Source organism: Melanostigma gelatinosum (assembly GCF_949748355.1).
Source record: "Melanostigma gelatinosum genome assembly, chromosome: 14".
In the NCBI taxonomy this organism is placed as follows: domain Eukaryota; kingdom Metazoa; phylum Chordata; class Actinopteri; order Perciformes; family Zoarcidae; genus Melanostigma; species Melanostigma gelatinosum.
Window position 1 is genome coordinate 14,933,662 of NC_136647.1, and position 17,644 is coordinate 14,951,305.

A 17,644-nucleotide genomic window follows, 5' to 3' on the forward strand; every position below is an offset into this window, starting at 1 on the left:
CTGAAGTGAGTGTCAGTATTGATTCAACCCCTCTTTATCTGCAGGGGGAAGCATAGCTGCAGTGTCTCTACATGCCCTCCATTAGGGCTTAGTACTGCTCATTACATTCACTTTCTTCAGAAGCAAAAGTGAAAGAGAAGAAGTGATCTATGTCAGACCTTCATGGTACAAACACTAGGCTACATGTGGTCTACTGGATGTGAGCAGCCAAAGAAATAAGACCACCGTTTAACATTAAGAGATTCAAAACTACTAAGTTGACTATTATCTCGTAGTTAAATCTGTTTAGTAGCCTGTATATTAGGTTTTCTTCCCTCCTCTAAAACACTTAATGGAATTTCATGATTTCATGTTTGTGTTGGTTACAGGCAGACTGAACAAACCCCCCCCCCCCCCCCCCCCCCCCCTCTGTTTGAGTGTTTAAAATGATTTAAAGTGACAGCCCCTTTAATGGGCCTGTATTTATGTGATGTAGTCCACATTTAGAGGGTCACAACAGTAACATGGAGCTGTGTTAAAGTGTCTGCTGCCTGAGAGAGAGAGAGAGAGAGAGAGAGAGAGAGAGAGAGAGAGAGAGAGAGAGAGAGAGAGAGAGAGAGAGAGAGAGAGAGAGAGTTAGTGAACATTTTGGGCTGTGACCGAGAGTCAGCACATGATGATGCGGCTGCAGCAGGCGGAGTCTGCCGGCCTGAACCCTCTTTTCTCTGTCTGGCTGACTGCTATACTGTCATCGGCCTGGGTGTGGTCTTTGCAGTCGGGGGTACCGTTAGCAGGAAATCAAGCTCGAGCCATTTCACTTTAAGGCGAAACAAAGAAAAAAAAAACACTCGGTTGAAAATTTGTTCTTCTTCGTGGTCAAAGCGAGAAGTAACGTTCGGGTCCTCGAGACGTTCGGTTGGCGCAGTTTGTTCTGATGGGAAAAAGTTTTCTGCTGGTCTCGCTAACCGGTCGCCTGATTTAAGAACTTTTTTTTTTTTTCCTCAATAAAACCTGAGCCGGACGTAAAAGAAAGGAAAGATGCCGAAGACGGTAAGAATGAAAACGCACTAACGTTATCGTGTATCGCGTGTATTTTGTCTGTCGCTCTCTCGCCCCATGATATCTTTACAATTATGTTTATGTTTTTGACACTGGTGCTTAAAATTAACCTTAAATTAACCCCAAATGCATCTCTGGTACACATTGCGGTGCTTTAGCCCCCTTTACGTCCCGTTAGACTCGGGGGTACTTTCCGTTAGATGCGTGCGCGCGCCCGCCCGTTCATTAATTAAAATTAGCGCCTTAAATCAGATCATTCATTTCGGCGTTCTTACGTTATTGCGGTACTGTGAGCTTTCTCTCCACACTGAAGACAATCGCATTCAGGCTGTGGGCTCTCATCGACTGTGTGGCCTGCACGAGCTAACCAGCTAGGCCTCCCTTTCACTCACATCTAACAAGGAGGGATTTCAACTGTCATTCAGGGCCAGCTGTGCAGCCCAAAATCTGGAGCAAATGGAGGCAAACTTAAAACGGGGGAGGTGGCACAAAGGGGGCAGGCACCATGAACTACTGTGCTTTATTGCCACTGTTAAGAGGAATCTGTTAAAATGTTGTGATATCACATGAAGACGCACCCAGAGCTTCACAGATTTGTAGGCTGTGAACAAAGAGATGGTTGACTCAGACTTGACTCTTTTGTTTTCTTCAAGCAGCATCAGGCAAAGCCCGGCTTTCTCTGTGCCTTCGTCAGCTGCAGGCTGAGGGGAAAGTGGGGTCCAACCCATCTCCTCTGTTTGGTGAAAGCATGAGTTTGGGCTTTTGAGTCAGCGGCACCACTTTTTCGAATTTACAAGTTCATATAGAACCGTAAATCTGTCTGCCATCCTTCTTATTCACAGTCTGTAAGGCCCGCGTGCTCACTCTGACAATGAAAGGGGACGCGATGCTACAAAAAGAGACAGGCGTGACCCATGTGATGGAGCTGATGCTGTGTACAAAGCCATTGAGATGGCACAGCGGAGCCACTTTAATTCATTATATCACCATATATTAGTATTTTTTTCTCAATGGAGCATCATCGGGTCATCCTGTGCATCACTACCCTTTCATAATTTACCAGTTATTATAAAAACTACATTGTGTATTTTATCACTGTTGACGTAGCATTAAACCTGTATTGTGACCTTCCAAAAATGTAAAGCAGAAGTATAAATGGTACCAGAGTTTGCGGCTGCTTTCTTCCTGCCGCATTGTTTCTGCTTTTACTTCCTCTGTATTTTTTTTTTTCAGCTGTCAACTTGAAGAAAAAAAGAAAAAAAAAAAGCCATAGCATCCTGGCATTTAAAGTGCATACTTAAAGTGTTCACTACCCTCCTCTTCCTGGAAGGAATTCCCCTTATCACATCAGCCTTCACGGGGCCATTTTATGTTCGTCACATTGTGCTTCTGGGGCAATTAACATTGGCACATTTATTGCTGCTTTGAATTGAAAGTAGAATTATTTGCGCAAGACAACAACAATTTTAAAGAAGTGAAACATTTGGTTAGAATTACATATGGTCGATATCCTGTTTGTGGTAGGAGGACCTTCAGACGCCCTGTACTTAAGCTTATAGAAATTAGCATTGTTAGTCTTTCTCGCTGCTCTTCTCTCTATATGTATTCTTAGTGCTTGTCTTCGGGCCAGATCTCTGCAGAGAGACTCTGTACAACACTAGTAGCCTGTGTTGTGTGCAGCAGCTACTGGAGTAACAGCTGGGGACCTGACAGACCTCTGAAGAATCTGTTTGGCAGTTGCCATCAGCTCACATTAGCACAGGGACACTGCAGCTGTGTTTGTAGAGACCTTCGCCTGTACATAATAAAGAGCTAGGACAGAGGAAACTAGTAGTGGACGGCATAGACGGTTCAAGAGGAAGCGGCGAGATCCTCTCAAAATAAACAGGGCGTAAATGATGACGTAAAGGATTGTGGGATATCTAGACAAGGCTTGTATTCCAACATTAAACGTGTGAACTAGGGACCACCAAGAGAAGCTATGTATGGATCCAGTAAAGTAACATATCGGTGATGAAATTGCTAAAACCTAGACCTGTTATTGCAACACTCAGTGGGCCGTTTCCTTTAGTAAGACACTGCAGTAGACTCTACGTTTTGCAGAAGGAAGCAGGACACTGATTCAGCAAATGATCCAAAGCTAACTGCTCCCAGTGGAAGTTGTTCCTCCGATTTTATAGTCACAGCCACAACAAACCGGGTCAGGGAGTAAAATTCATTCTGTTCCTTCAAAAATAGCCTTTTTCCATGAACGGTTTTGGTGATTTATTTAGTGAAACAGCTTTGACGTTTCACAAAAGCAATAATTATTTTTTTGAGTTTGCTGGACTCCTCTTGGCAGTGCTTCAGTTTCCCAAGGAAGCCATGTTGTGACTCAAGGTTTCTGCTCTTACATCAGTTCCTCTCTGGTAGTTTCCTCGCCTGCAGCCTTATAAGGACTTTCACATCACAGTCTCTCTATTCTCCTCCCTGCCTCTCCCCCTAGCGCGGCCCTCGGATGCCATGCTCCACTTTAGATTGCATTACAGCAGTGCAACAAGTTCAGGACCTGCTGTATTTCTGTCTGTGTTTATCAGTCAGTGTACATTTTAGTGGATATCAGTTTTGCATTTAGATATTTAAATGTTGCTGTGATGTGTAGTTGCGGCTTATTATCTGAAGCACCCTCAATTTAGATATTTGAGATCGGCCATTTTTCTCAAGCGCTTAACTGACAAAAATACTGTTAACGTAAATAACATTAACACTTATACAGCACCCTTTTATCCCCAAATACAGCAACAGGCCTCCTGTAATTACACACAACTTTGAGCCGAACTTACCATTAAAGCCTGTTATGTAGAAACCTCGACAGATGCTGTTTTCTCGGACCAAACTTTTAACAAGTCTGGCTGTGGAGAAATGGTAAATGGAAACACCCAGCGGTATGCAAGCAGGGGATTAAATAAGTCTGTATAGTGCACATAGCAGAGCAGATTAACGGTGTGTGTGGAGGTGGAGGTGGCGGACAAACTACAATCAAAACCTTTTTTTGCACAGAAGTATAGCGAGTTCAATGTTTTGTGTTTGGAGGTAGTGAGAAAATCTAACTTCTGAAAGTAAGTCCTTTGTTGTTATTTATTTATTTTGACTTTAATATGAACTTATTATCCTCTTGTTTTTTGTCTGTTGCTAAAGCTGCTGTTTGAATAAAAGAAAACATCATCTTCTGTTTAGATCATACAGGATTGGATATAATCTACCATTACATACATTCAAATATTATTACAATTACACATTAAAAGGACATGACAAATGGATGTTATGATTATTTGGCACCTCGTTCTAATGGAAGTGTCTAGTACAACCGTCAAGCCAACAAACTGTGTACTTAATGAAAGAATAGCATAAACAGCACTACAGTGGGCAGTAGTAAACACAGTAGTGCAGTACTGCCACACAAGAGCTTGTGGTTGTTAACCTGTAGGATTGGACTACGCTGGAATTTCATCCAAAAGGAGACTTGGCAGACAAAAGCAGTCGGGATGAAACAGCCCGTACTTGGTCAGTAGGAGGCTTACAGCTGGCAAACAAGATGGCAGGGGTCAGAAAGGAAGGCAATATGTCATCAGAATGATACTGAAATGACTGATAAAATACCAAAATGAATGGGGTAAAGAAGGACAAGTGTGTTAGCTGGTGATGAGTCAGGATAACAGGATGTAGATGATTGGAGGGGATGAAGAATCAGTTTATCACCAATAAACAAGCAAAAAGCTCGTGGGGACCAGTGTCAATAGAGCACCCGTGTTTTTACTCACCAGGATCTGAACTGTTTTGTTGTCGTATAGATGCGTTCCTGTTGGCCCTCTACAAACACAGCACTGTAGTGAAGGGTAACGTGTGTGTGTGTGTGTGTGTGTGTGTGTGTGTGTGTATGGGCTTTAGGACATTAACATGCTCATTGTTTTTCTCACATGATTTCCCTTTCAGCTTCGAGCGAGAACATCATCATAGTTACAAGTCTGTTGTGCCGCGCCTCAAGACAGATTTGGCCGTCACCGTCACATTTTCCCACATTTCTCACGCTTCATATTCAGTTTGACATTATACCTAATAACTGTTAACTGTATGCTGCTGGGAGTGACATGGTTAGCATGAAGATTTCAAAAACTAAATGTACATTACTTAAGATGGCGCATTACACGTGCTGCGACGCTCAGTCGACCGCTCGAATAAAGCGGCTTCGCCTTGTATTATTTGAGAAGTCAAATTAAATGACGACAATCCTGCTCCCAAATCCTGTGATCCACATGCGCAATGAAGCTGTCGGTCAACATTGCAGTTCCCTCTCGCTCTTAAAACCACTGAGCGGTGTCTTCTTTGTTGTCTGTTGTGGTTGTGAACGGCACACAGCGGTACCGGCGGTGTGGGAATGTAAGGGTGGTGGTAACTGACTGAATGCTGAACACCTGTGTTCAGTGAATTGCTGTAGTTTTGCTTCCTCTTCCTCACAAGGTGTGTTTCTTAGGTTAACCTCTCCGTTGTTGCTGATGCTTCCTAACGACCATCTGATTTTAAAACAAACTTGTCCACGACAACAAATGATGGTCAGCGGGTTTTGTCTCTCTTGATGGGGTTAATACAGCTTTCAATGCTGTCAGTCAAACAGCTCTCGTGTTTTCTGTTTTACAGTTGAGTTTTCAGCATTACAATGTGTGTGAATACTGCTTGTCTTGAGTCTGAAATAGAATATACTTCAACCATGCTTGTGGCATTTCTCTATGGATGTATTTAAATAATAAGTCGGTATACTTTTATACCATATGTATCTTTAGTTTTTCATGTTATTTAATTTCAGAGCTATGATTTAGTTATGAAGTGATGAGTTGGTTTGATAACTCAAAGGCGGGGCACACTAACACAGGAGCCTTTATGGTTAGTGTGCGGTCAATAGACGGAGTATGACAGTTGTATGAATAAGGATAAAGTAAACGGAGATGTTAGAAATAACCCAACGTTTCAGTGACGCGGCGGACTCGTGATGAGAGCGTCACATTATAGAGGTGATTCAACAACACTGTGACCCGTGCCTCTAAATGTGAAGCTTTGTCAAAGTTGTTAAAAGTGTTGCGAATAGGTCATGGAAACTCGACGCGCTGGCCTGAGAGGGGTGGTTTTTTTTGAGCGTGTCCTAATAATAGGGTGTTAAGTGTTTTTGAATTCAGGCCATGAGAGACACACCCTAACCAGGCAGAAACTGTTCGAGTGCAGTTCCTTTTTCTGGCAGAATTAGCCGCTCTGTCACAGGAAACGAAAGAGCTGAACCCACAGCAGGATTGGTCACATGAAGTGAACTCTAATCTACACTCTAATGAAGCAGATGCTCATGAAAGTTCATACTTTGTTTCAAGAGCAGTACGTCTAAATGACTTGAGGTGTAGTTCGGCGTAGGGCCCAGATTGCAGGTTTTCACTACAACTCTTTCTGCCGCTGGTGATGGCAGGAAGTGAGATGACGGGGGGCAAGTATCCTGAGCAGTAAATGGGGTCCTGCTGACATGAATGGGGAAAGGACGCAACTCTAATCAGGCGCCGCAACTGGGAAATAATGCATACCATTGTTGTCCCGGGCAGGCGTGGGCCTCAGCCTGCACAGTTATTTCCCAACAGACATACTTGCTGCTATTTTCGTCATCTCTTAGGAGGACAGAGAAAATGCCTACATGGTCTGTTTACTCACTACAGAATGAATTTATTCTCTGGGCGACCTCATTGAGGGGGGTTTTAAGGTTAAATATATTCATTCGACTCTTGACATATCATCTCAGTGCTAAGCGTGCTACCTGTAGAGGATGAGCCCACTTATCAAAGCCTGCTCTGGTTGAATGCTGCTTGTGCAGATAGCTTAGCAGATAGCTGATGGGTCGCTTGACACACGACAGGATGTAGGCGACTCTCATGAGAGCTCAGTGTTCAGCAGCAGGGCCTCACAGCCACAGAGGATGTGGTTACTTCCTGTAGATAAGTTCTATACTAAGACAGAGCCAGATTGGCACCTTTCATCGCTGACGAGGCGGGGGCCTTGAGACACGATCGAATCCTACACGCGTCTAACATTTGTCAGGGTTGATGCCGGCGTGGTTCAGCCGGTTCACAGTAGGCGCGTGTGTCCTGTGGAGGGTGTGCACGCAGGGTTGTGTGTGCACCTCTGCTGCTTGTGCACAGCCAGGTTTATTCAAAAAGAGCTGATCAGCCACTCTATGTATGATTATATGTCATTATATCATCTTTTCTCATCTTTCTCGTGTGGCATTCTGATGATTCTTTTTATTAAATAATACCACTAGGGGGCAACATTGAGACATTTTCAAATTCTTTATTTTAGTTAAAGCGTCAGCATTCAGTGTTTCCTAAACATGAAACCATTTATAATAATCTCCTGATGATGCCAATAATGATAATGAAGACGTACAAAGGTCATTTGCTCTTTTGAATTTTAGCACAATATATATGTGAGATATTTATATATCCCCCCTCATTCTTCCAATGCGCTCTCTTCCTCAGATTAGTGTGAGAGTCACTACAATGGATGCTGAACTGGAATTCGCCATTCAGCCAAATACAACAGGAAAGCAGCTCTTTGACCAGGTATGAAAACATGATTTACAGTGACTGTGACATTCTTGTGTGATTATTATTAAGTCATTTACATAAAAACAACATTTCATGAAACTATTAGCAGCAGTTCATTGGCATGGAGCTTTATTTTCAACTACAGTAACTGTAATAGTTCTGTAACGTATTTGGTACATAATGTCAATTTAATACATTTTATTTGCCATTGTAACATATATGGGTTAACCTCTGCTTTATCTAGAAAATACAGTTATTAAATTGTCTAAGCAGCATATACTTTATTCTAAACAATTCTGGGGATGCCGTCACATTTGTTTATTTATGTTTCTATTTTTATCACATGCAGGATTATGATGCTCTTTTTTTTTTATGTCACAAAATAATTAGTATTTGCTGTTTTTGAGTGTATGAAACAAACATGCAGTAGCTGACGATGGCACCTGTTGCCTGCGGTTCACTGTTTTCACTGTGTGTTCGTGTTGTGTAGAGGATCACACACAATACTTGTGCTTTCACGTTTCCAGGTTGTTAAGACCATCGGGCTGCGAGAGGTTTGGTACTTTGGACTCCAATACCAGGATACGAAGGGTTTCTCCACATGGCTGAAGCTCAATAAGAAGGTGAGATCCTCACTACAACGCCTAACACAATATCTGTTTTGCCTTTCTTTGTCAAAATTGAACTCAAGTCTATCTACAGAAGCATAACCTCTACCCCCTCACCCGGGTCACGCTTTATTTCAGGTGACGGCCCAGGATGTGAGGAAGGAAAGCCCGCTGCTGTTTAAGTTCCGCGCCAAGTTCTTCCCCGAGGATGTGACGGAGGAGTTAATCCAGGACGCCACACAGCGGCTGTTCTTCCTGCAGGTGAAGGAGGGGATCCTAAACGACGACATCTACTGCCCTCCAGAGACCGCAGTCCTCCTGGCCTCCTACGCAGTGCAGGCCAAGTACGCCGACTACCAGAAGGAAGTCCACACGCCAGGCTATCTGTCCGGTGAACAGCTGCTCCCTCAGAGGTAACGCGGGTTTATGTCGCCGGGTTAATGACAGTCGATGTCCGATAGATGTCACCTGTCGGGCCAGTGTGTCTCTGCGTGGCGTCTCACACTCTGATGTCTCGTCTCCTCAGAGTTCTGGACCAGCACAAACTCAACAAGGACCAGTGGGAGGAGAGGATTCAAGTGTGGCACGAAGAACACAAGAGCATGATGAGGTAGCGTCTGAAGAAGAGACCTGCTCCTTCAACGAAGGATCTTCTTTTACCATCTTTCCCCAAAGAAATACTGGCTGAAGTGTGTATACGTGCTCCTTAATCCCTGTCTCTGCAGCGCTGGTTAAAGACACTTGTTATTTGTCCACAGAGAGGAGTCCATGATGGAGTATCTGAAGATCGCTCAAGATCTGGAGATGTACGGAGTCAACTACTTCAACATCAAGAACAAGAAAGGAACGGAACTGTTTTTGGGAGTGGACGCTTTGGGGCTCAACATCTATGAACAAAATGACAAGTAAGTGATTCCGCCACAGCGAGAATGCACACGCTCAGCACAATTTGTGTTCCTGTCCGATGTCGTGCAGCTGACGCCGAGTTTTTTTTTTTTTTTTTTTTGCATTGTCTTCAACAGAATGACGCCCAAAATTGGATTTCCTTGGAGTGAAATCAGGAACATCTCCTTTAATGACAAGAAGTTTGTCATCAAACCAATCGACAAGAAAGCACCCGTATGTTACCCCTCGATAACGGACAACCTCTGTGCGTACGTCTGCGTATCGCTACTAGTCTCCTCAATCTCTAATGTCGCCTTTTAGGACTTTGTATTCTACGCTCCGAGACTGCGCATCAACAAGCGCATCCTGGCTCTCTGCATGGGGAACCACGAGCTGTACATGCGCCGCCGCAAACCCGACACCATTGAAGTGCAGCAGATGAAGGCTCAGGCTCGGGAGGAGAAGAATCACAAGAAGATGGAGAGGTAAGAGACGTTTGATGTTTTGAACTGTAACACCTGTATTATGGATGTGTAAACTACTGTACTTTTAAACACCCCGTGTATAATCTGGGGATGATCTATGATTACTGTGTCTGTTTCCATCAGAGCTCTGCTGGAGAACGAAAAGAGGAAAAGAGAAGTCGCTGAAAAGGAAAAGGAAAAGATTGAGAAGGAGAAGGAGGAACTAATGGAGAAGTTAAAGCAGATCGAGGAGCAGACGAAAATAGCCCAACATGGTGAGCGACCCGTTAGAGAAGCGTGCACGTTGTCCTGCGGTGAATGCTGACGGCGTTGTTTGTCACTCAGTGCTGACCTTCAGTGCTTTCTCTGTGAACGTGTGTCTGCCCAGAGTTGGAGGAGCAAACGCGGAGGGCTCTGGAGTTGGAGGTGGAGAGGAAGAGCGCTCAGGTGGAGGCACAGCGCCTGGAGGCCGATCTGAAGGGCGCCGAGGACGCCAAGGAGGCGCTGCTGCAACAGTCGGAGAACCAGATGAAGAACCAGGAACACCTGGTCAGTTATCCAAAACTATATGAAAGAAATGAGTGTCCTGACGCTTCAAATATCAAGAAAAACTAAAAGAAAAAACGTGCTTTCAGGCGACAGAGTTGGCTGATCTGACTTCCAAGATTTCCCTCCTGGAGGATGCCAAGAAAAAGAAGGAAGAAGAGGCGGTGGAGTGGCAAGAGAAGGTATGATCTGATCTACACTAAGCAGTCTTCTTCGTGGGGTTACAGTTGTTGAAGATTAAAGTCCAAAAGACTTTAGAACCCATGACATGAAAAGAACGTGTTTGTTTGAGTTTTTACATCATGCATATGACCATAGCAGCGTGAACAGCAGAATGTTAATCAATCTGACATTCTGCTGATCACGTTGTCCCACAGTGAGGACATTCCTGAGGTCTTGTTGTTGTGTGTTTCTGTGGGAGGAGGGGGGGGGGGGGGAGGGGTGGTGTGAAAGCTCACAGCCTCTCTTTAGGTAGAAACGCTGTGTGCCAGGCCAGCCCCTTCTTCTTCTTTATGGGCAGGGTGACGCATGCAGTTTGCAGCGGTGAAGGCCGTCTTTGTGCCGAGGAAATCCTGTCGTAGCTTGTGCACTATTATGATGTTCCGTCTTCTAGAGTGCTAAGTGCTGGTTTCCATGTCGTACATTTTTTGGCAAACTGTTTAGTTTCAGTTGAAATTCCATCCTTACTCATAATTTTTTCACTCTCTCAGCGGTTTTAATTTATTGTTCAGCAAATTCCGCAGCACAAGTTGTGCTCTGAAGTTCTCTGGCTGAAGTGGATCGTTGGTGATTGTTCCAAAATAATATAATCTGCCCACCCAGCGACGTAGAGCTGAAATGACTTTCCCTTAGCTTCACAGTGTTGGAGATTAGAGAAAACTATGGGATGGCTTGTCGCGTGACTTGTGTTGCTGTCGCTCTCTGTCCCCTCAGGCCACCACGGTGCAGGAGGACCTGGAGAAGACCAAAGAGGAGCTCAGAAACAAGGTGATGGTGTCTCACGTTCAGGAGCCCCCCAGCGCGGAGAACGACGAGAACGACGAGGACGACGAAAGCAGCGCCGAGGCCAGCGCCGAGTTCGGAGCCGCCGTCGCGTACAAGGACCGCAGCGAAGAGGAGCGCACGACCGAGGCAGAGAAGAACGAGCGCTTGCAGAAACATCTACTCGTAAGTCTTCGCTCATCAACTGATGATTGGATCGATAGATCGATAGATCGAGAGGCTAATTGTAAAGTTCCGATCTTATAAGACACACAGCTGCATTTTAAAGGGATTTTTAAATGTTTTTTTTCATTTTAATTGAATAAATGTGTTGAAGAAGAAAGAATGGGCAAGTGGGTTTCATTCCTGCTGTTCTTCCTTCAGTTTGTCACTCAGCTATTGAAGTGCAGATGTGTTTATGAATACGCTGGCTACTCATAGACTGATGAGATAAATCGATCATCGCGTCTCGAATTCTCTAATAAATCAATTTTTACGATGGCGAAAAAGAAGATAAAGAGAAACAAATAGAGGAGGATTGCTACATTGTAACCAGATGTGGTTAGCTCAAAAAGCAGATGTGAATCACTGGGAACATGGTGTTTGCACATTCAGGGAGATGACCGAGTCTCGTGTGTCCGTGATAACAAACTGCTGTGACACGTATTAATGCCGCCGCGTCTGTACTTCCAGGCTTTGAGCTCGGAGCTGGCCAACGCTCGGGACGAGAGCAAGAAAACGGTGAACGACATGATCCACGCAGAGAACATGAAGGCAGGCCGAGACAAGTACAAGACCCTCAGACAGATCCGGTCAGGAAACACCAAACAGCGCATTGACGAGTTCGAGTGCATGTGATGTCTGCACATCCCAATGCAACAACAACAAAAAAGCAAAAAAAGCAACAACAAAAAAAAGCCCACACAGCTGGGCCTCTCTGCCTGGACTGCAGTCCTGCCTCACACAAGCCGTTTCCTCTGCACCCAAATAAATCAGATCCACAACATGACATGGTTGCACAAGCACAGCACAATGTACAAACACGGATCTCCATTTGTTGTCATTCCTGACTATGAATTTTGGCACGTCACTGGTTGAAAAGGGACAAACTGTATTTTATTAGTTTCATCCCTCACGAGGGGTTTATGTAGCATATTAGCGATGGGCTCGCGCCTCATTTCATGACACATTGGGAAAGAATTTTTAATTTCTTTATATATTTCTGTCACGTTTTTGTATCATGATTTCAAAATAAAAGGCTCGGAGACCAATCAAAATTTCCAATTGAAAACTGTGCCTGTTCACATGCAACGGTTCTTCACATCAAGTTAGTGTTTCTCCCTTGATCCGCGGCCCATCGTTCTAGAAAGAAACGCTCTGTAATCCACATAGAGCATTGCCAGAGCAGTGTTATTCTTTTTTGCAAATTCCCTTTAAATTGACTTGCTGATCATTTGAGTGTATTCTGAATCTGCCTACTGTTATAAATCGTTCAGTATTCACGCCCCACTCAACAGGTGATATTAAAGATCAATTTCATTACATTTTTTTTTGTCTGATTTTACATTTCTGAAACTTCTTCATGTCAGTTTGCAACTACAAGGCTTTAGTGTAAATGTATTCAGGGCCAGCTAGTCGATTCAGCGTTCAATAAGTTGATTTTACTGTACCTTAAGAGTTTTACTCTAGTTTTATGTTCTGCTTCCTTGTGAGGAGACTGTTGGATAATCAGAATATATATATATATTTTTGCATTGGTATAACCAGTTCAGCATTAGGAATTACACTGTAGAGGTCACAAATAAAGTCATCTGTAAAGGTAAAAGTTGTAGATTAAACTTGCATTCTGAGAACTTTCCTTCGACAAAAATCTTCATCGAATAAAATGATTTCATGAACCATTCACTGGAAAACCACCGCTTACCTTTGCAGAATGAGTCAAGACAGACTTACTGTCTCCAATGCATGCATTTTTGATATACTGTATGTATTTAATTACGTTTGTGTGTTTTGTAATTTGGATTGTTTCAGAAGTGCTAGAACTAAGAACTATGTAAGGTGGAAGAACAGACACCACTGAGGATATTTTTGTATTGTAAAAAAACAACTAGAAGTACTAAAGTAGTTTTTGTTCAGAACGAACATCATTTTGGTGTTAACTAATAGCTCCTTGCTGTGATAGTGAGCTGATGGAACAAGCAACACCCCAAACACGCCTGTGATGGGACCAATGAAAAGCCAGACGCTGCAGGACGCTCCTGTGTTCCAGGCAGGCAAAATAGCGTGAATGGAAATTATAAACCAAGCCAAAACATTTTGCATGAAAACGTCCTTGTGTCAATTGTCCCAGATTACATTTTGTGATGCAGAAGGGGTTTTGCTTGTTCTCAGATATTTAGAAATTAGTGTAAGATTTACGCTATTTTAAAGTTCGAAGTTTAGACTTTTTAAATTTAATTTTATTTAGATTCCTCTTGTTGAATGAACGTTTGTGATTTGTACCAAGATGCATTTTTGATATACAGTATTCTCGCCCGTTGCTGCGTAAAGTTCTTGTACCATGAAATGTAAAAGTGCAGTCGTTGCCATTTTTGGATGCTCTTCCATGCCTTTGACAATAACTTGCATCATGCTGCACTGTATGTTCTACCTGAAGCACCGTGTATCGACAGCCTTCTTTTAAGGATCAAGTGTAATTTGAACCCGAGTCGTCGTGTGTAGAAAAAGAAATGTATTAAAAGACGCTGCTCAATATTTTGTCTTGAATCAAAAAGGGCTGAAACGTAATATTGTAAATTGACAGACAGTGCCTTGCCCAGGTTTTCCATCAGATCTTGCTGCTTCAAGTCTTCCTGTCACCGATGAATAAAAAGTCTAAATAAACAGATTTCTTTTCCTGACTATTTTCTTACCATTATAACCACAGAAGCATTTCAACTGAAGTAGGAAAACAGTTTAATTAGTCGTGTGTCATCAGCATCCTTTTACTCCATATGTCATGTCATACATTGAATCTGTTAAAATGTTTACATTGAGTCTATAATACAGTGATCACACTCATCAGATCCATCTGCGGCCCACCGGTTGATCGGCTTTAGTTCCCATCACACCTGCTGTCGTGCACTATAGTTGCAATCCTGCAATGAGCCACATGATGGCAGTTTACCCTCACTCTTCAATCAGGGGGGCATGGCAACGATTGGAAAGTTCACTCACGTCAATGAACATTTGGGTGATGATATCAAGATTGTCCTAAATATTAACGTCGTGTTAATCAATAGTGAACACTCACCTGTACATAGTATGAAGATGTCAAGAAATTGGGCTTTGAGGTAAATTTTTCTCCAATTTACTTCTCACAATAGAATTTAAAAACCAGCACAATCATCAGATAAGAAAACATACGTACATAAATACATACATGTATACATACATGGATACATGTATACATACGTACTTACGGGTGACTGTGGCTGAGTGGAGAGCAGGGTCGTCCTTCATTCAGAGGATCGGCGGTTCGATCCCCGGCTCCGCTAGTCGCATGTCAATGTGTCCTCGAGCAAGACACTTAACCCCCACAAGTTCCTGCAGCTGTGCCTACGCTGTATGAATAGAATCTGAATTGTAAGTCGCTTTGGATAAAAGCGTCTGCTAAATGACTGCGATGTAATACATGTATACGTACATAATTACGTCTGTACAGGACATCCAGACCCCCACGTATCAAACATTGTTCTGCAAATTATTTTGACAATGATTTATTTTCCTCTTGGAAAAAGAGTTAAATGTCACATATTTGTTTCCAGTTATGAAATCCTACTTGGAGACGTCAGGTTTGGACACAAAACTCAAATATACAAAGTAAAGCCAGTGACTAACAGGCAACCAAATGAAAACAACTCTGTTTGATTTTAGCTTCAAAACCCATGAATCTGGATGCAGCTCTCATTTTCTCATGAGTACATGAAATGATAAAGAAATAGAAAGTAATAGAAATATTTTTTCGTTTTCAGCGTGTGCACAGCGCTTCTCATTTCTACTGGCAGCTCAATATTTTACATTATTAATTCAATTAATCGTGAAAATAAACATTTCACCAAAAACATTCAGGTGGTCAAGAGAATGTTCAGCTATTTTTGCAAGAGGAAATTCAGTGAAGTCTTGTTGACCGACTTGATGGAAGTCAACCATCTCTTTCTTAACACCAAAGAGCGGTGGTGTTTTTTTCATCTCCCACTTCCTCTATATTTGTGGTATTAGTGGCCTGAACAGGGTGTTGAAATGGTTCACACTCTGAACTGCCACGAAGAGATAAGCTGCCGTGAGTCTCAGTGTCTGAACAAGACTCAGTATGTACCTCAGTGTTTCACATACAATGAGTCGGGATCTCTGGAAATAGCTTGTCTCCCTTCATTCTTCTTCAGGTTGTCAGATGGGAACTCTAACAATATACCATAGCCCTTCAAGTCCTTCACTGTAATACCGTATTCTCATATTGCCAGTATCTTGTTCTAAATAGTACCAACGGTCTGTCTCATGACTGGAATTATTAATCCTTTCACAGCTCTGGTGACTCACAAAACGGCAACAGTATTGTCAACTCTGTAGAGTTACGGAGGGAATAAAAGGTACTTTAAAAGTTCTTATATATATAATATATAGATTTATATATATTATATATATAAGAACAATATGACTGGTGAGACGACTATCAAGTATAGGTCATAGCATAATGGTGCACTGGGGCAATCTGGGAACTCCAAACCGGTCTGTATGTGCCCAGTCCTTCAAAACCTCCACTGGCCCACACAGCAAATAATCCAGTTCAAGATTCTTCTCATCACATACAAAGCCCTCCATAACCTCGCCCCTTCATACCTTTCTGACCCCCTGCATCGACACGCTCCCAACTGCAACCTCAGATCCACCGATGCCAACCTCCTTACTTCCTCCTCCTCTGTCCAAGCATCGGCCCTGGGGAGACAGGGCCTTCTCCGTTGCTGCCCCCTCCCTCTGGAACTCCCTCCCCCAGCACCTCACACACTCTCCGTCACTCGCCACTTTCAAAGCTGCACTTTGAACCCATCTATTTAAATCTGCTTTTAACCTGTGATGTTAGTTATGTATGTTTTTCTTTCTTTTTTTGTGTCGTTCCTTACTGTTATGATGTCATCTATAATCAGTGTGAAGTTTGCTTGTAAGAGCTTCTAAAGTGCATGATGTTATATCTCAATGTGATGATGTAGCATGGTTGCTTCCCACGCTGCATACTGTCTAATATCAACTTCAGTTTTGGCCTTTTACCCCCTATTGGCTTCTCCAAACTCTCTGGGTTCATTAGTCGGTCCATTTCTTTTCTGTATACTTGTGGCCTTCTGCATGCTGCTGCATTTGGGACTACAGATGAAAAATAGCCTCTTGGCTAACTAACATTTACAGCGATGTTTTTATTAACGTGCACTGTCCCATATCAAATAAACCAATACATATATAAAAATACAGAGTGGCTGAGCATCCACAAGAACAATTGTCCACTTTGTCCCCCACCCTGAACAGTTGGCATACAGAACAATTCAATGTTCAGTCACTTTGGAAGTGCACATTACCATACACTTGTTGCTGCAGGGGGAAGTCCAGTGAGGGAGTCATCATGGTGCATTAGTCCAGAGTCAAATGAGGAAGTTGCACAGCTCTGTGCAGGCGGCGCCTTCTGGTTGTTGCAAAAAACATGTAATGTCGGTGTATAAGTCAAATCTGACAGGATTAACTTTTGACAGTTTTAAGTGTTGGAAGTTAAGGACTCCAGACATTATGAAATCATTGCATGGACTGAGCTGAACTGACAGACCACCAATCAGCCGTGCAGACGAAATGCTGATGCTCGTCTTTGAAGCAGGAAGGAGCAGATGACAGCGAAGCATGATTTGGATGAAAATTAGAGCGAAATAGGACTGACATTGCCATTAATGGAGATACTATAAAGACCAGTGTGATGATAGAATAATAAAACAGACCATTTGATCTAAATTGTCATTATTTAAATCTCCCAAGAGTGGTTGCTACTTTCTTGGCTTTTAGTGTTCTAAGCCTGCATACATGCAGTTCCATAAGCACGTTCTTCGCAATATTAGTTGGGACACATGGAACTGTTGAAAACGTCTCAGCAAACCATTATCTCTGAACAGCCGTGAGCCCTCAACGGCATTTCACAACGGTGACATGTTGACACTTTATTTCCACACGTTTCCTGAGAGCTGGCTTTTGCAGTTATCTTCCTTGTTTTGACTTCCTCTTTGCAGCGTCAGGCTCGATGGTCAAATGAATTGTCTTGGTGCGCGGAGTCGTCACTGTGATCTCTTGTGCGAGAAAGAGGAGCGTTGCACTCTGACTCATCTGCTTCAACGTCAAGAGATCCCAACTCTCAGGTAACAGATTGGCGTCTGGTGTCTGTGAAAAGGAGATTTACGCGCATGTCTTTTTTGTGCCTTTGATAATGTTTGGGTTGGAG

At 43.1% G+C, this 17,644-nt stretch overlaps 2 protein-coding genes across 2 annotated transcripts in view; both read left to right on the forward strand.

Annotated features, from left to right (window-relative positions):
* The window catches only part of gjb1a (gap junction protein beta 1a), a gene marked incomplete at its 5' end in the record, with an annotated part of 150,274 nt that overhangs the window by 57,890 nt on the left and 74,740 nt on the right, over positions 1–17,644 (forward strand). The gene's annotated exons all lie outside the window — the stretch shown is intronic.
* Positions 708–14,023, forward strand: LOC306788226 (moesin-like). Its single transcript, XM_079283643.1, has 13 exons — positions 708–1,029; positions 7,584–7,667; positions 8,180–8,275; positions 8,399–8,673; positions 8,787–8,870; positions 9,019–9,165; positions 9,283–9,379; positions 9,467–9,630; positions 9,754–9,884; positions 9,998–10,158; positions 10,245–10,337; positions 11,089–11,322; positions 11,830–14,023. Exons 1-13 carry the CDS (start codon positions 1,018–1,020, stop codon positions 11,992–11,994), a joined length of 1,743 nt encoding a protein of 580 aa, XP_079139769.1. The 5' UTR covers positions 708–1,017; the 3' UTR covers positions 11,995–14,023.